The sequence below is a fragment of the Accipiter gentilis genome, chromosome 1, assembly GCF_929443795.1.
Source record: "Accipiter gentilis chromosome 1, bAccGen1.1, whole genome shotgun sequence".
Lineage (NCBI taxonomy): Eukaryota > Metazoa > Chordata > Aves > Accipitriformes > Accipitridae > Astur > Astur gentilis.
In genome coordinates, this window is record NC_064880.1 from 743,364 (window position 1) to 761,396 (window position 18,033).

At 56.1% G+C, this 18,033-nt stretch overlaps 3 protein-coding genes across 3 annotated transcripts; 1 reads left to right on the top strand and 2 right to left on the bottom strand.

Moving 5' to 3' along the window:
* Positions 1-607: 607 nt before the first annotated feature.
* ZBTB48 (zinc finger and BTB domain containing 48) lies at positions 608-5,905 on the bottom strand. Its single transcript, XM_049813045.1, has 10 exons — positions 5,397-5,905; positions 5,046-5,278; positions 4,149-4,260; positions 3,728-3,820; positions 3,284-3,370; positions 2,723-2,877; positions 2,036-2,172; positions 1,450-1,614; positions 1,230-1,318; positions 608-1,132 (listed from the first exon to the last, which is right to left on the bottom strand). Exons 1-10 carry the CDS (start codon positions 5,844-5,846, stop codon positions 836-838), a joined length of 1,818 nt encoding a protein of 605 aa, XP_049669002.1. The 5' UTR covers positions 5,847-5,905; the 3' UTR covers positions 608-835.
* A 62-nt stretch (positions 5,906-5,967) lies between these two features.
* On the bottom strand, positions 5,968-10,902 carry TAS1R1 (taste 1 receptor member 1). The gene is made up of 6 exons (XM_049813499.1): positions 10,644-10,902; positions 10,226-10,532; positions 9,108-9,884; positions 8,483-8,695; positions 7,962-8,082; positions 5,968-6,942 (listed from the first exon to the last, which is right to left on the bottom strand). The coding sequence occupies exons 1-6, from the start codon at positions 10,796-10,798 to the stop codon at positions 6,011-6,013; spliced, it is 2,505 nt and encodes an 834-aa protein (XP_049669456.1). The 5' UTR covers positions 10,799-10,902; the 3' UTR covers positions 5,968-6,010.
* NOL9 (nucleolar protein 9) lies at positions 10,885-17,749 on the top strand. Its single transcript, XM_049812910.1, has 12 exons — positions 10,885-11,091; positions 11,169-11,394; positions 11,602-11,729; positions 11,917-12,055; positions 12,634-12,730; positions 13,474-13,571; positions 14,324-14,485; positions 14,682-14,970; positions 15,653-15,764; positions 16,140-16,317; positions 16,961-17,094; positions 17,415-17,749. The coding sequence occupies exons 1-12, from the start codon at positions 10,900-10,902 to the stop codon at positions 17,541-17,543; spliced, it is 1,884 nt and encodes a 627-aa protein (XP_049668867.1). The 5' UTR covers positions 10,885-10,899; the 3' UTR covers positions 17,544-17,749.
* The last annotated feature ends 284 nt before the right edge of the window (positions 17,750-18,033 follow it).

An 18,033-nucleotide genomic window follows, 5' to 3' on the forward strand; every position in this document is an offset into this window, starting at 1 on the left:
TGTTTAACCTGGAGACTTTCTGCCCCCTTGGTGAGTAAAAGAGGGACAGGGGAGAGAGTGTGGCTGGGATTTCAGGGCACGTGGGTACACTGTGTGATCTTCCCCCACCCTGGGAATACTCAGGAAAAGGTTCTCAGCATCACAGCAACCCTAGATCCTCGTATTTCAGACAAGTACAAATCCCCACGCCCAAGAACAGGAGCTGAGCTCGTTGCCCAGCTCCTGGAGATAATGTGTTTCAAGTTACCAAACAGCTACATTATCTCAATAGTGAGAAGATACAGGTCATGCCCTGCCTTTAACGGGGTAAAGAAACAGCAATTAGCAGAAGTTTGACAAAACAGAGTAGAAATAAGGCACAAATTTAACAGAAGAGACAATCCTTTCAGCAAGTGTTTAAGGAAAGGGGCAGAGCCGCACTCTCTTGGGGACGGTAAGCTTTAATCGGGAGCTTTCAGACTCAAAAGGGAGAACTGCCTGCACAAGGCCAGAGCACTGGAGGAAAGGGGAGGCGAGCACCAGCTGTCCCTCCAGTCGCAAATGAGAGCTCGTTAAAAAGTGATTCACAGTATTACACACACAGAGTCAGCAGTCACATCCTGCCTCATACAGCACACGTATGTTTATTTAAGTAGCCATTCTGAGTAGCTTCACATTTGTTTCTTCATTTGTGACCCGATTATAACTTCATTTCCCTGCAACCTGGGGTGGGAGCTTTGTGGGGACGAGGGGAAGGGGCAGCTGCACAACTCAGAAAGAACAAGCGCAGCAGAGAGCAGCTCCAGCCTAACGCTTTATTGTGTTTTGGTAGGAAGGACGCGCACAGGCGGTCGCGCTATGTTTCACAGTCTTCGGGAATCGTTGTCGTTATAATTAGCGATTGCTCGATCACATCCGCTGTAGAGAAGTTCTCGTTCGAGCAGAGTCTCTGCACAGGAAGTTCCTCAGGCAGGGCACCATGGGACAGGGACTCCACGATCACCTCAGCCGAGCCCACGTCCAGCTCCGGCGGTGGCTGCAGTGCCACCACCACGGCCTTCTCGTCCTCGATGATCAGGTTCCGCAGCTTCCGCTGCCGGGGGTTGTAGTTCTCCACCCGGTCATGAATCCCCATGTGGCGCCTCAAGTGAGCCTGCAAAAGGAAGACGCAGGATGAGGGGCCCGGTGGGGGCTGGATCACACAGCACAGCACATGCTGCCAGGGTTGCCAGAGCCGGGGAAGGCCTCACCTGCCGCGTGAACTTGTAGCCGCACTCGGTGCACTCGAACTTCCTCACGCCCTTGTGCCGGCGGACGTGGACACGCAGCTGTTCAACAGCTGAGGAGGGAAGCAAGAGCTCATTGGCGGCAGCACCACACTGTAGATGCTTGCAGCGATGCAAAGCCGCACCACAGAAAGGAGGACAGTTTCTAAAGAGCTGTGTGAAAGCTCGATGCCATGGCCATTACCTTTGAACGTTTTCCCACAGATCTGGCAGAAGTGGGGCCTCCCCTCCTGGTGCCGGCTGGCAATGTGCCTCAGCAGAGGCCCCTTCTCTGTGAAGCGCTGATCACAGAACTCGCAGCTGAAGGGACGCTCCCCAGTGTGGGTCCGGTTGTGCTTGTCCAGGCTCGCTGCCATTGGCAGGGGGAGAGAGGGGGAGAGCCGCCGGTCAGCGGCGCAGCACATGCCCCTGTCGCAGGGCTCAGGTACGAGCCATGCCGCAGCAAAGACTGCACACGTGCGGTGCGATCGGTCTGTGCCAGACTGGTTAGGAAGGCTTAGAAGCAGTAAAATCAGCAGCCTGCTGGTCCAGGCGAACTGTTACTGGGGAAAACTCATCAATTTCTTCCTCTTTTATGCCACGAGGGTAGTGGAGGTAACGGGAACCTGCCTTCCTCAGTGTTAGTGCGTGCTCCCAAGAGTGTGGCTTTGCTCCCCGGAGGAAGCAGGCAGAAGGTGGTGGGTTTTGCAGCATGGCTGCTTTCTGGAGGTCCCGGATGCCAGAGCACAGTGCTCAGCCCCAGCAGCCCCAGCCGCGCGCCCAGGGGGTACCTTGCGTCCTGAAGGTCTTGCCGCAGAGGTGGCACTGGAAGGGCTTCTCGCCGGTGTGCGTGCGCAGGTGCATGTTGAGGTTGGCTTTCTGCGTGAAGGCGTGGTGGCAGAACTCGCAAACATAGGGCCGCTCATTTCTGTGGGCAGAGACAATGTTACCTTTATCTCTGCCTTGCCAGCTTCAGCCCCACAGGTTAGCTGCTGCTCCTCGCCCAAAGTTCTTGGAATTAAACTCCTACTTCAACCCGTCTCAAACTAAAGTATTTTGGAAGCCCACAAATGCTATTCTGCAGCCACAGGCTCCCAAGCTGCAGCCTCCTGCCCCTTGGGCATTATAGCCCAGGAAACAGAACACTAAGGATGAGCGTGGAGAGCAGCTGCTGGTGCACGCTGGCCACTTCAAGAACACAAATGAGCTGGGCTGACGAGCTTCAGTCATCGCCTGTATTGCTATGACCGCACGCTCAGAGGAAGTGCCAACGGTCTGCACTTCTTTTGGAAGAGAAAAGCAAAACACCAGTTGGCCCCTCACCAGATTTCTGCTTCGGCCTGGCACCCTGGGGAAAGGGGTGCTTGCCACCTTCCAGCCAGCGCCTCTCCCCAGCACCACCCAGCTGGGCCCTCGGGGGAGGAAGCGCAGCCAGAAAAGCCAGGACGATGCAGGAGAGGACACAGGTTATGTCATACCTGTGCTTGGCCTTGATGTGCATCTGCAGGCCGTTGCGACTTGAGGCCCGGTGCCCACACTCCTCGCAGACAAACAGCTTCTCTCCCCGGTGCTTGAAGGCCTCGTGCAGGCGCAGCTCTGTCCGAGACAGAAAGCACTTGGAGCAGGTTGAGCACTGCAAGGCCACAGGAGAGCGCAGGGTTAGGCAGCTCGCCTGGGCGCAGTTTGTGGCATACGCCTGCGACAGACCCGCTCGCTGCCCAAGACACCTCCCTCTGCCTGCCACTGCTGCTGCTTTGGGGCCCTGCCTGCGGCCAGCTGTGGCAGCACCCCCAGCTCCAAAATGCCTAACAAGATGAGACGGTCTGACAAAGGCAAAATGCTGGTCAGTACTTGGGTCTGTCAGCCAAAAAAATGACGAGGACTGCTCCTGTTTCCAAAAAACTACTTCCAGCAGCTCTGTAACTTTCCTGCCTTGCTAAAAAGAGCCAGACAGGACGACAGGGGCCATTCCTTAGGCCAGGCCTGAGCACAGGCTAATTCCCTCACAAAAGCCCACTGCCGCCCGCCTGCTCCCTTACCGCATGGGGCTTTGGCGCGCCATGCAGCTTTATCATGTGGCTCTGCAGGTCCTTCTTCTGCATGAACTGCTGGGCGCAGGAGGAGCACTGAAAGACAGGAGAGGAGGGTCAGCTTCCAGCAAGTGCCAAACAGCGATTTTGGTGCAAGAAGAGGCCCAGCAGTGCGCTGGCGCAACGGGCAGGGGAGCGCCGTTCTGACATGGAACACGAATCCCTGGTAAGACCGCAGAAAGCGCCTGGCTTTGGTCTCTCCCTGGAGCACGTTCTGGCTCAGAGATGGGGAACGACCATCAGCAGGCTGCCACGGACAGGGGAAGGGAGCCGGTGCGCTCTTTTCCCCTGCAAGGCTGGGCCAGGCTGCCCCAAAACAGGATGCTCGCCCCCCCCTTTCTTCGCACCAGCGTGGAGCCACTCATAGGGTCATCAGAGGCAGGCACTGCTCACCTTGTATGGCATCTCCCCTGTGTGCGACACCATGTGCAGCCGCAGCTCCATTCGCCTCTTGAACACCTCCTGGCAGACTGAACACGTGAAAACCTGCAAGAGAGGGGGGAAGTGTCAGCTTCTGCCAAACTGAGAGTCCGACGCCAAGCCCGCAGCTCAGACCAGCACTTGGCAGTCGGGCACTGGGACCTTGTTATGTCATTTAACCCGCGCTGGCAACAACCTGGATCTTTTACAGTACAGAGTATCCTCGCGCGCTTGAAAAAAACAAACAAAATGAGAGTTGTGTGGTAAACTGGACAAAAGCTGCTGCCATCCTCATTGGCAGTGGACCTGGGGGGGGGCTATGGCTGGAGAAAGGCTCTAATTCCACTCCTGCAAAATGGCACCTGCTTTCCAGACCGCAGCTTCCTGGGCGTACCTGCTCAGATCGGTTCATGCAATTTCTGGCTTCATGTTGCAGGAGATTCTCTTTTCTGAAATAACATTTGCCACATTTGGAACATTCAAATGGCTTTTCTCCAGTGTGTTTCCTAGGGGGAAGACAAAAGGACAGTGTCCGTCACTGCCGGTCCCACAGCAGAGATGCACGAGCGGGCCCGAGGACACTGGGAAGGGAGAGGGAAGGACCAGGCAGCTTCTACGCCCCCCCCCCACCCCCCAGCACCAATATTCACAGTTGCCCAAAAGCCACCTTTTAGGCCAGCTTTGCGGATCCCATCAAGCTGTTGGCGCCCACTGTGCTCCACGAAACCTCAGTTTCGCAGGGCTAAGGTTCTCCCCTTGCAGAAGAGCGCAGCTGGAGCTCGCGCTCTCTCTGCAGGCACCCACTTTGCTCCTGATTATTGACCCCCCAGGCTCCTCACGGCACCTGGCCATGCCAGCGCACTCCCCACAACCCAGGCAAATTGCCCCACAGCCCGTGCTGATTCTAAAAGCCCAGTAGGACCATTTGCCATCGCCCACCCGCAGCCGGCGTGTCCCCTGGAAGAGCCCCTCAACGCCGCCTTTTCGAGGCAGGCTGGCGCTGACCCCCGAGAAGCAGAAGCCTGGGACAGCTGTTGTGGTTCTCGGAACAGTTTCGGAGCTGTACAACTCCCCCACAGCCACCCCAGCTCAAAGCGACCCCAGCCTGGGGGACAGAGGGGACCTCCTTTTCTGTCCTGGGGGACATTGAGGCATTGAGACCAGCTGGCCGCAAGCAGGACAATCGCCCACCACCCCCCACCCCGTGGAAGAGCGGGTGGGAAGGGGCAGAGCCTCACGGCGCAGGTGCCTATGCGCGAACGCAAGGGGAAGGAAAAGTCGGAACGTTTACCTGTTGTGCACTTTAAGGCAATATTTGCTGAGGAAGGTTTTATGACATGTGGGGCACTCGACCGGCACCGCTGTACCTTTTCTGCTACCCGGCGTCCCCGCGCCGCCGGGCGCCTTCCCCGGCGGGGGGTTCTTTTTGCTCCTCAGGGCCTTTTTCTCGGGCAGGGATTCGGCGTCGCTGTCCCCCCGCCCGCCGTCGCCCGCCGCCGCCTCCTCCGGGACGGGGGGGGTGGCCTGCGAGGGAAGAGGCGGCCGTCACCGCGCCTCCCCCGCCGGGCCGCCGACCCCCTGCCCTTCTCCCCCACCCCCGCCCCGTTCCGTTCCCTTCCCCACTCCCGGTCCCCTCACGCACCGCCTGGCCTCCGGGCTGCGGGGGAGCCGCGGCCGCGATGTCCGCTTCCCCCGGGCGGGTCGGGGTCGGGGCGGCGGAGCCGACGGCCCGGCGGGGCCGCTGCCGGGGTCCGGCGGGGCGGAAGGCCCGGCAGAGCGCCACAGCGTCGGGCACGCCGAGCTGCTCGGAGGCGGCCAGCAGGCGGGCGCGGTTGTGGGCCGTGAGGGCCAGGCGGCCGGTGTAGAAGAAGTCGAGGAGGAGCTGGAAGGTGTCGGCCAGGCCCTCGGGCAGCGCCACCGGGCCGCCGGGCCCGCGGGCGCGGAAGAAGCGGGAGCAGCTGGCCAGCACCGGCCAGTGGGCGCGGAACTCCCGCCCGCCCACACCCAGCGTCGCGTCGCAGAACTGCCCCGCCGCGCGCTGCCGGTTCAGCTCCCGCAGGACGCGGACGCTGTGCGCCGCCGCCGCCGCCATGGCCGCGTCGTTACCGGGCCCCTCGCCCCGCCGCCATCTTGGCAGCGCGCCGGATGTGGCGTCAGGGCGCGACGGATGTGACGAGAGAGGCGCCCCAGGGGCCCGGCGGCGGCGGCGGCTCGGCCCCATCCCGGCCCCGGCCCCGGCCCCGGCCCCCCGCCGCCTCAGGCCTCGGCCAGGCGCCGCGTGTAGCTCTGGATCGCCATCTGGAAGTGCTCGGGCGTGTTGAGGCGCGGCCGCAGCAGGATGACGAAGGCCTTCGGGAGAAAATAGCCGCCCAGGAGGGCGCCGAGGGTGCAGAGGGCGCCGAGCACCTGTACCGCCACCGCCTCCCGGCCGCGGAAAGCGCCCTGCGTACAGAGGACGACGGCGGCGCAGGCGAGGTGCAGGAACAGGCTGCAGGTGAGGCACTTGGCCTCGTTGTAGCTGGCAGGCAGGTCCTTGCCCGCGTAGCTGAGGACAAAGCAGCAGACGCTGAGCAGCACGGTGTAGGCGATGACGGCCGTCCTGCTCGCCCCCGCGCTCGAGGTGCACTCCAGCACCACCCGCTCGGCCGCCACGCTGTAATCCCAGTGCGGCACCGAGGGGCTGGCGGCCTCCGCGGCCAGGCACAGCACCGCCTGGGTCGCCGTGCCGGCGGCGACAAGGAGAACCGGCCCCCTGCGCCGCAGCCAGGCCTCGTAGAGGGCTGGCCAGCGCGTATTCAGCTTGAAGATACAGATGATCTGGAAGGAGCGTGTCGCCACGCACAAGAGGAAGACGGTGAAGCTGATGGCAAAGAGGGGGAGCTGCAGCAGGCACGCCTGCCGGGTGGGCTCCCCAAAGTAGCAGAAGACGCTGCTGCCGGCGCAGGCCAGAGAGCCCAGCATGAGGAAGCACATCTTCCCGCCAGCAGACTTGACCACTGGCGTGGAGGCGTTCAGGGCAAAGAGGATGGCCAGCCCTGCCATGAGCAGCATGAGGAGGATGGTGGGGATCAGCAGTGCCCAGGAGATGGGCTCAGACCAGGACAGAAACTCAGCGGTGCGGTTGAAGCAAGCTTCGCTCCTTGCCGGGGCCCACTCCTCTACCCTGCAGGACTGGCAGCTGTAGAGGTCTGCAGAGGACAGGAGCCCGGGTGGTGACAGAGGCACCTCGCACACCACGGACCCCGGTAAGATGTCTGCCGCGGCAGAGCACCCTGCCCTCACAGCCTTCCCCGGGCTCTCTGCAAGAGCTGCCCCCTCCTCGCGTCCTCCTCCTTCCCCTTGGGCACATCCAAGCCTTAAGGAGCAGAGGGTCTCTTTCCCCAAAAGTTCCCCCAGTGGACTTCCCAAAAGTCCATTGCTTGGGTTGAGAGGCACAAGGCCCACAGGAGCTCAGCTGGGTGAGCCAAGGCTCAGGGGCACGTGGGCCGCAGGTGGGAAGGGGCTTGTGCATCCAGCAGTAGCCTGTGAAGGGCGGGACGGGTCTGCAGCAGCCCCCCTTCCGCAGGCTGGGGTATGGGACAGCAATGCTGACCAGCCATGTTTGGGGGCTCCCGCTCTTCCCTGGAGCTGGCTGTTTCCGCCTGCCTCAGCTCAAGTGCAGGCCGAGGCTGCCGAGAGACCAGCTGCCAGCAAGGCGTTTGTTGCTGTGGCTGGTGACGCATAGACAGGAGATTCCTGGGACATTTCCATATGCCAACTACTGGTGACCACATGGTGCAGAAGCCCTGAGTGCCACCTGGGGCACAAAGGCAACCACTGGGTCAAATTTCCCTCCCAGAGGATGCGGTGCAGGAAATGGCTGTCAGGCCGGATGCCCCTTGGCCTCTGGCTGCAGGAGAAGGTGCTCTGCCAGCACCATCACTGCTGGCTGTTTGACTGTGTGGTCCCACCTGTGGGCAGCGCTCCCCGGAAAGCACCGGGCATGGGCTTTGCATACCCACAGGTAGGCAAACGGGAGTCAGACCGACTGCGTTCAGGTCCGCTCAGAGGTTTTTACTGACCACAGGGAGGAAGAGAGAGCAGGAGGGAAGAGGCTTGGGGAACAGTGAGATGGAAACAAGCAGCTGACGTGAGGGGGAGGCAGGGTGTGGGCAGGGGGTCCAAGCGGGAAGGAAGGGGAGGGAGCGGCCCCCCAGGATGTACTGACCTGATCTGTTCAGGAAGGTTCCCGAGGGACAGGCCACACAGCTGAAGCAGCATCGGTGGCGGCTCTGCTGCAGCCGCTTCTCCCCCGGTTGACAGGCCTCGGAGCACACCGAGGTGGGAACCTGTCAGGAGTGTGGCAAGGGTTAAGCAGGCGAACGGGGCGGGCAGCAGGACCCCTTACTGAGTGCCAGGCCTGGGCCTGGCAGCATTCAGGCAGCTTGCTGCCCACTTTCAGGACAGACACTGGGCAGCAGCCAAGAGCTCACCATGTTGTGGTTCTTACGGAGGTGGTGGGAAAATGAGAGCATTTAAAGGTAAAAGTAGGAACCTTTTTGGTTTGTGTGCCCTGCTTGTTTTTTGGAAGGATGAAAGCTGATATTCAGAGCGTGGATCACCCCCCATACCACCTCCCTCTGCCCTCATTTTTGTCCAATTTTGGGGATATATGCCAGAACTGGCAGCGTTGGAGATATAGCTGGCTCAGCAGTAAGCAATAAATAAGATCTGGATGCAGAACAGTACCTGGCGATCCTTTGTGTGCCACAGGATTTTGCTGTGGTCAATGCTCAGCCTGTCGGGGTTCACACGGAAAGTTCCTATCACGTTGAAAGCCCAGCTTGGGCTGCTCCAGTCCCAGGTGATGATATCGTAGCCTTTACAAATGTCCCCGTTGGCATCAAAAGAGATGTGGCTTTTGTACAGGGTGAAGTTTACTTGCTTGATTTTTTGTAAGAGCTGTAAAACAGGAGAGTAAGAGAAGAGTCCTTCCTGATGACGAGCCTCCTGCTGAGGAGTGCCTTGTCTCAGGAGAAAGATGTGCTAGAGGGCCCCTCCTCTGCTCTGGCTCCTCTTTCCAACCCCCCAACAGCTAGCTTATGCCCAGCTGCAGAAACTCCCTTCCAGGTTTCTGTGAGGGGCTGGCAGTAGAGGAACAGAAGTGATCTAGGGCAGGGGTCTGGGTCTAGGTCTAGGTCCACGCTGCTTTGACTATGACCAGTGGCCGAAGCCCATGAGGCTCTTCAGCTGGGACACGAGCCTTTCAGAGGGACAGAAAACCCTTGGGCACAAGGGGAAGATCCTTCCCTGTGAGGAAGGATCCTCATGGATGCTCTTCCACAAGGAAGATCCTTCCTCCTGTTGCTCTTACCTGCCAGGGGTAGACTTTGCCTTTGCTGCATGCCCCTGAGGCACAGCCCAGCAGGTCATGGAGGCCATGGGCCACGGCGTACACGGCTGAGTACACGTTGAAGGAGGCTTGAGCATCATACGTGTTGGGGGCAGTGGCGAGCAAGTGGCAGCCGGTGCAGCGCTGCGTGCAATACAGCTGGGCACTCCCTCCATCTCCCCCGCCTGCCTCTGGGCTGCCGGCACGCTCAGCTGCAGCGCTTTCCTCTGCCATCTTCCAAGATTCAAAGCGGTCCAGCATCGGGGACTCCGTGTTCTCAACCGACATCCCAATCACTGAGCCAATACTCTGGATGCCAGGCACCTGCCAGATTGTTTGGGCTAACGACCAGTCTTCAGAGCCTACCCACACCATGCCTGTGACATTCCTCTGGACCACCACTTCAAAGAAAGGGCGGGCACTTTGTCTGTTGGAGAAGACAACGGTGACGTTGACCCTGGTGTCCGTGAGAATTCTGACCAGGTTATGGAGCTCTGGGCTGCTGGCGTCCTTGTTGGCGGGGATGATGCCTTGGTAGGCAACGCACACATCGCTTGTGGTCAACAGCTTGTGGAGGGCGTGCAAGCCGTCCCTACCATAGGCGTTGTCGCTGCCCAGCAGTGCGACCCAAGTCCACCCAAACTGCTGCAGCAGCAGGAAGATGGCCTTCACTTGCTGCCTGTCGCTGGGAATGGTGCGCAGGAACGAGGGGTAGAGCCGCTTCAGGCTCAGCGTCGCCAGGGAGGCTTCGTAGCTAATCTGCAAAGGGAGCCAGGAGAAAGGGGGTTTTGCTCCCCCAGGCAGCAGCACCCTAAGAGCTAACGGAACAGGCAGCCTGTCTCCTGAAGAGACTTGGGGCTGGGCAGGCAGCGGAGCTGGAGCCGAACGTGCTGCCGCGAGAGAAACCTCTGAAGGACGGCGAGCCAGCCGCAATGCCTGCCTGCCAGCGCCTGGGAAGAGACACGGGCCAACGCATGCACGGGGGGGGGGGGGGGCTGTGTTTCCAGCTCAGCCTGGGTCCACAGCTCCAAGCCCACCCTCCCTCAAACCGCTGCTCCTCGGGGTCCCTTTTCTTCATCTGCTGGGGGAGCTGCGCTTACCTCCGGTATGAGGAAGATGCCAAGGATGGCCGCTGTGGTGACAGCCAGGTGGGTGCTGTCAGGCCCGATGATGGCCACCACCTCGGGCTCGTAGTAGCGGAAGGCAGGGAGCACCTCAACCTCCCGCCCGCCTTTCCGGGCGAGGGCGCGCAGCGTGGCGTGGAGGCTGGCAGGCTCCGAGCAGGTGTCGTGGATGTCGTAGCCCAAGGTGATGTTGGGGAGGAGGGTGCTGGAGTTGTTTATCTCCTCCACGGCGAAGCGCATGGCCTGGGACAGGCAGTAGCCGTGGCTCTTGAAGGCAGCGGTGCTGCGTGAACGCAGGAGTGGTTTTTAGGGAGGGAAAAAAAAATGCATTTTGCGGGGGGGGGGGGGGGGGGGGGGGCTGTGCACGGACACTAGAGGGGCGCGGGGGACTCACTTGTCGCAGTCGTCCACCAGCGGCCGGGCGGCGGCCCGCGGCGCCGAGTTGTGCATCTGGAAGAGGCCGGCCAGGCGGTAGTCGCCGCGGCTGGTGAAGGAAGAGGAGAAGGCGGCCGCGGCCGCGCAGAGGCAGAGCAGGGCGGGCAGCGGCATGGCGGGGCGGCGCCGGGTGGCGGGCGGCGCTTCTTAACGGGGTGGGCGGCTCTCGGCCTGAGGGGCGGCCCCGGAGGAGGCGGAGGGAGGCTGAGGCGGCCATGCCCGCGCGGCGCGGCCCGCCGACCCGCCGCCCCCGCCGGGCCTCGACCCGCGGGGGCCGGGCGGAGGCGGCCTGGAGGGAGTTCGCCGCCTCCTTCGCCCGCGCCGGCATGGTGCCGCCGGCCGAGGCGGGCCTGGCGGCCGTGGAGGCGGCGGAGGGTGCCGCCGTCCTTCTCCTAGCGCCGCGGCAGGTGAGCGGCGACCAGCCCGGCCGCTCCCTCCTCGTCGCCGCCGCCGCTTCCGCCTCACCACCCTTTCCCCTCCGCAGGCGCTGACCTTCACCGGCAAATGCCGCCTGCGCTGCCTCTATGGCGCCGTCCGCCTCCTGGGCTTCGCCGTCGCCTCGCACCAGCCGGGGCTGCCGGTCTTCTCGCCGGCCACCCACTGTGCGCTTACCCTGGAGGCGCTCCCCGCCGACCGCCCCCCCGCCGCCGACCTCCGACAGCTCCGCGCCGCCGCCCGCGCCGCTATGCGGGCGCACAGCGTCCGCCGCCGTGAGTGCTAGCCCGGTGTGGGGTGGGTGGCCGGCCGGTTGCTGGGCCGCCATTTTGTGTGCGGTGCGGGGTGGCCGCCATTTTGCGTGGGGTGCGGGGAGGCGGCCATTTTCTGTGCGGCGCGGTGCGGGGCGTCCGCCATTTTGCGCGCGGCGCCGCCACCGCTCTTTAGCGCGGTCTGAGGATGGCGCTGTCCGTCTGTTGCAGAGGCGCGGGTGAAAGTGATGGCCAGGTTCTCGCCGGAGTGTGCCGTGGTGCTGCTGGAGCACCTGGACACGCCAGTGACACGGTTCCTGCTGAGCCACCCACCGCTGTCGCAGCTCTTCGAGCCCCAGGTGAGACCCAGAGGGTGTCAAGATGCCCGCTCCGCCCTGGGTGGCAGCGCGGATGTCGTGCCTTCCCCAAAACAGGCCTCGTGCAGAGCGAGAGGCAGCTGCCCTGCTTTGGGTGCCTGTTAGCATCCAGCAGCGCAGCTACAAGGCCTTACGCATGCCTCTCTAAGCGTTTTCCCCTCTTTCCTAGAAAAAGGAAGAATCCAGCTTCACACCGGAAGATGCAGTTTTGGCATCTGTTGGTATCGTGAAGTGTAGCCCTGACCGTGGGCTGCTGGTGTCAGAGAGCATGTTGCTGGCTCTGGAGGAGCTGATCCAAGCGTGCTGTGGTGAGTGGCGTGCACTTGGTGAGGTTGGGGGGGTTCAGTAGCCTGAAGAAAGGAAATTCACAAGGCTTTTTGTGAGTTCAGGTTAGGGAGGGCGTGCCCTGTGACAGGCACTGATGGAGGGTCATATTTTTCTCCTGAATAGTGGGAGTCTTGAGCTTGTGCATCACCTGGAGTGGGTTTGTGCCTCTACTGCCAGACGGGCAGCTTGTTGCTGTAAAGGCACTTCCCAGTCTGACGTCAAAACCCTCATTGTGCTCTCTTTTGTAGCAGCTAGAAAAAAAAAGTCTCCTTACTTCCCAGCAACATCTAAAATACAATGAGCAACTGGAGTTCATACATGCTGGGTTGTAGTGCTAGAGCTTGCTTCTTGCTTCAGCAGCTTTTTCCCTTTACGCTGGTGCACTTAACATGCTTCTCTTGAATGTAATTTTTTTCTGTTTAATTCAAACGCATCCTAGTCAGACCGCAAAGTCTGTAGGGTTTTCCAGGCTTTTGGTTTTTTTAACAAATTTATGTAAACAGGGCATATCAGAGTAACTGACAGCATGGTCAGTTTCAGACTATGTTTATTTTTCCAGCGGAAGATGAAGGTGTCCCGGTGGTTCTAGTGTGTGGCCCCAAAAACACCGGGAAATCGACATTTAACAGATACCTGATTAATCTGTTACTGAATCGGTGAGTCTTTTCATGTTCTACAGGTTTTTAAGTACTGCATGGAATTTAGGAGAAGGAAAAAACTGCCTGCCAGGATTGTCAGAAAAGCTGTTAACTGGAAGGTAGATATCTTTTAAAAGCAAACAAACAGAAGTGCAGAAAAATAGGCATTCTTGTCTTGGGTTCCTTTCAGAAAAGTTGACTACTGAAGTATTTCTGTTGAAATACTACTAAATTATTGTATTGGAGTATGCGAACTAATTTGGAACCGAGTAGTTAGGGTTCGGTAAGGAACTGGTAGTTGGAACGCTTAGAAAGACACAGTAGGTTATAATTTGGTAGCGTCTTTGAAGATTCTTGGCAGAGCAAGGTGTAGAATCTTATTCTCCTGACCATTGTGTGCTTAAAATAAAGATAATAAAATTTATAAATTTCAAATGGCTGTTCTTAGGGTGTCCAGTTAACGTCGGAGAGGCAGTATACTTGATTAATACCACCTCCGATTATTGTTCCAGCTGCTTCCCTTAAAGCTGGATGGGTACGGAGCTATTGTAGTATAATATTGCACTATAGGGGAGCCTTTTACGTTCTCACTTAATACCCTCTCAAGTGAGGGAAGGAGAGAGATGAGTTTTGGTTTGATTGTATTCAAGAATTTAATTTTGACAACCTGGAACAAAATTAGATTGTGCTTCTGATGTGTTCCAGGTCGTGTCCTGTTTCTTTTTAAGTGGACGCTAATATACAGGCTTCTTCCACTGCAGCCTTCCCTTGGTTGAATATATGGAATGTGACATCGGTCAAACCGAGTTTACACCGCCTGGATGCGTGTCTTTAAGTAATGTAACGGAGCCAATTCTTGGTACGTGTTTTGCCATTTTCTGCAGTTGCCACAAACCTGTTTCATTTCCAGAAGGTGCTTTCTGAGTAGAGGCTGTACTTTAGGGGAAGCTGCCACGTCTGTCCGAGGTGCATAGAGAAACTAAACCCAAGGCTGTTAAAGTTTTCTTGCATGTAAACTCCATGAGAATCTCGCAAAGTAACATGGAGCTATTCTCCCTGCTCGTTTTTTGTGTCTTAGAGACAATAGTTGTTTATAAGGTGGTGGAACAGGCTGTGACATATCAGGGTGGATGTTAAGCCTTTCAGATTTGAAAGGTCTCTTTGGGAAAATCTTTCCTAGTTTTTAGTATCCATAGATACAGCTAGTTTGAGTTTTAGGGGGAAGTTTTAGGTAGGGGGCTGTTATTAGAAGTGTATCAAAACTAGAGCCGGAGAAATCACTGGTATTTCTGGTCTTGGGGATTTGGGTCACTGTCTGAAAAGGATACGGCCAGACTGGTTTACTTTCTGGATAGTCTGTCAGAGAGGAGGGTGGTTTTAAAATTTGCAAGTATGTAACCAGTTGCTTAAAACAAACAAGAAAAAACCCAAACAAACAAAATTCCTAGCATGGAGTCTCGCAAGTGACAGTAAAGTTTCTCCATAGGTGCAGGCTGCACAGGAAGGACTGTTAGCATGTGAAAAGAGGACAGATTATTTTGGAAGGGATGGGAGTTTTCTGATTTGACTTACTGAAACCACTAGAGGTTTGTTTGTTGCTTGCTTTTTCAGGTCCACCGTTCACTCATCAACAAACGCCACGTAAGATGGTGTATTATGGACAGACTAGTTGTGAGCAGGACACGGAAAGATACCTTGATGTTGTGAAGTGTGTGTTCAGCTCCTACAAGAAGGAAGTGCCTTTAGTCATCAACACCATGGGCTGGGTGAAAGGTAAACAGGATAAATCTGTTCTTAAGGGGTGGTGCAGAAGGGAGGTAATAATCGTAGCTGTACACCACCATGCTTTGAAGACAGTCCAGAAGCCAAAAGTAAGGCTTACCCACCTTGAGCTAGTACTGGTCTTCCATAACAGTGTTCCAACCTGTTTATGTAGTGGCAGCAATCGTGTTTTCTCTGCTCCCTAAAGGTGAGGGGTTGCTGCTTCTGATTGATATGATTCGGCTGTTGTCACCCAGTCACATTGTTCAGATGGATGTGTATGACTGGAAGGCCATGGCTCCGCTCACCCCAGAGTACGTTCATCTCACTCCTGGCCTGTACACCAAAGGCAAACAGCAAGCCAAATGCAAGCAGATGGGTATGAGTGGAGTGGGAAGCTGGAAGTCCTCTGAAGGGGAGGCAGATGCATCAGCTCCCGAGTATAAGTTGCTGTACGTCCATCCAGAATTCCCTCGAGCAGGGGTTGCAGGTGAAGCGTAAGTAGAAAGTTCAACGCTACGTGGCAGTTAGTGGGCTTAACAAAATCATGCGTGGTCCTGATGGTAAAGGCTCTTGCTTTGCTTTGGCCTCGAGAGTTCCGTTAAAGCGGTCAGAGCTTGTTAGTTTACTTATTAGGGGGTTATGTTTGGGGGGTGTTTGGGTTTTCTGGGTACTTCGGTTGGGAGAATGGGAGGGTGTTTGGGTGGAGGTTTGTGTAGGTTTAGTTTTTTAGGCGGGAGGGGGGAAGGTTGTTCCTCCCTACTCCCAATGACTACTGTCAGTTACTCTAGTTTTACACTGGGCATGACTTCCACTTGGAATTGTGGAACATTATGTCTCTCTTTTCTAACTGGGAGGTTCCTTACCCATTTCTTACAGACGTAGATGATGGATCACCTTATTTCTTAATTTCTCTGATAACTTGAGCATCTCTGATGCTGATGGTGAAAGTTAATTAATGCCTTTTTAAAGTTGAAACAATGCCCTAAATCCTGCCATCCCTTAGTGGTAATAAAAACATAGCTCTAAATGTTCTTCAGCAGTAGATGTTTCAAAAACTAAATTTGCATGAAACAGCGGCTAATACTGTATGGTATACTCGGGACTATCTGGGGTATCTGGTTTGGGTCGCTGTGTGAGGGTGCGCTGCCTTTCCTTGACTTGTGGTTATTTTTCCAGGCGAGTACATAGCGGCATCTTGCGTGACATGTCCATACTGGGTTACCTGGGTCAGCTGCAGTCCCCAGACATAGGAGCAGTGCTTCCACTGCACAGTCTTGTGCCATATCAGGTAATTGAGCAGTTTTGAAAGGCTTGGAGATGGCATGGAGGGCCTGTCTCATAGTAATTGACAGTTCTGCTTGTACCGCACATGTTTTTTGGAAGAGGGAAGAATGGTCTGTAATCTGCAAAAAGATAGCGACTTTATCCAGTGTATCTAGAAGTGAGGTTTTTGTTGTGATGTTAGTGTGGCACGTGTTTTCTGTGTGTTCAGGTGTTAGTGTTGAAAATGTTGTGTTTGCCACTGAGATAATGTCTGTGCGTAGATGTGTGTAGGGAGCTTTCAGAGCATTACCTTGTCTCTGAACTCAAAACTATGTTGACATCGAGCTAATGAACAGGGTTTTTTCTTTTTTTTTTCTTTTTCTTTTTTTTACCTTTTCAGGTACCTTTCAATGCTGTTGCACTCAGGGTTATTCACACCGATGTCGCTCCTACCAACATCATGTATGCAGTGAACGCCAGCTGGGTTGGGCTCTGCAGGATACCGGATGAAATCAGATGCCAAACTGACGGGCCAGTCTTGCTGACACAGACACCAGTCTGTGATTGCCTTGGCTTCGGTGAGCAAGCCTGGGAAGCCTTGAGCTGTGTTCTCACCTGTCGTATTCTGACAGATAGGTTGCAGAGTGACAGAATTGCCTGCTCTTTGAAAAACAACTGAAAAAGTGGGATGAGATAAGAGAATAATCGTGGGTTCTCTTCTATTGCAAGCTGCGCTTCAAGTCCTTTGGTTTTCATTAACTTGCAGTAACAGCCGTGGGGAATGTCGCTGAGCAGAGCCTTTTGTCGCTTGCTTCTCTCGCTCTTTCATAACTTGACAATTTACTTCCTTTCTGGATTCACATTCTCAAAAGCAGATTCCACGTGGCTTATGCAAAATACCTTTAGTTGTGCATTTCCTTCTACGACTCAATTTAATCTTACGGTTCTGACTTGGAGGTTGATACTGAGCTACTCAGGTTCCTCTACGAAGGTACCAATGAACAAGGATATGCGGTTTGGGAAGTTGGCTGTTTGTTCATATGTACGCTGAGGTACTGGAGGAGTGGCATACAGCAATGCAGGTTTTTGTTATGATGTGTCTCAAATCCTTCTCTTGGTTCTAGAAGAGCTGTTTATTCAGAGAGCTTCAGCTGTGTCCACTTATTTGCTCTGAAGTGATCAGGTGGAGTTGAGACTGAACTTTGCCTGTATTTTTTTCAGGAATTGTCCGAGGGGTAGAAATGGAGAAGAAGCTTTACCACGTTCTGACACCAGTGCCTCCAGAGAACCTGAGACTAGTGAATTGTTTGCTCCTTGGAAATATTGCTATCCCAAACTGTGTTCTTGTGGGCCAGGTAGGAGCTGCACAGGAAGAGGGTGGAAGCTGGCTGAGCTTAGGCTGGCTGGCGGGTTTTCCGTTTTCTTATTTCTGAGGCTTACGCGTGCCTGGAGATGTCTGGGCATTACCAGATGGTTATCTTTCTTGGAAACTGTCCTTAACCTGTAGAAACAAGGGAGAGGAGAACGTTCTTATCATGTTTCAGATACCAGCGCGGGATTTGTTTGATGATGGCTTGCTCCTTTCCACCAGTCAGCTATCTCAGACTGTAGAGGAAAGTGCTTCCCGTTCTGTTGAAGATAAGAGTTCTTAAAGTAGTTTCTGGTTTTGTTCCAGCAAGGAGTTGAGGGAGAGATCCCCTATGTCACATCCGATTATAACTACAGCATCTTGGGCTCTGGGAAGCTGAAAAAGAAGAAGCATTTCAAGAGGAGGGAGTACGCATTTGAGTGTGATTACACCTAAAGCCTTGGGGACCTTGGACCGTGGGATTTGTTTTGTACAGAGACTGGCAAGAGCCAGGTGTGGTCACAGAACCCCTGGGTGCTGCAGAGCTCTGAGAGACCCTGGGCATGTGTCCGGTGTAGATACTACAGTGTGTCTGTTTTTTATAATGTTTTATATTTTCAGTTTGTATTTTGGTGTTTTGTAATAAATATCTATTAAAAACATTGGTTTGGTTTCAATTTTTTCCTCAGCCTGTATGGACTTGGACACAACTGATGCCAGCTGGGGGTGGTTGCCATTGAAAGCCCAGCCTTTGGTTAGCTCTGGGTTTCAGAGCGCAATGCACGGTGGTGTGAGCGTGACTTCCTAGTAGCCATAACCTTGGGCTACTCGTGGTTTGGGGAGGAGCTCCTGCCGGTGGTTCTCTCCCTGGTGCTGCGGCAGACCCGCATCTGGGTGTTTCGCTTGTCCAGGAGACTGGGGAGGAAGGAGCAAGTCAGAAAATCCT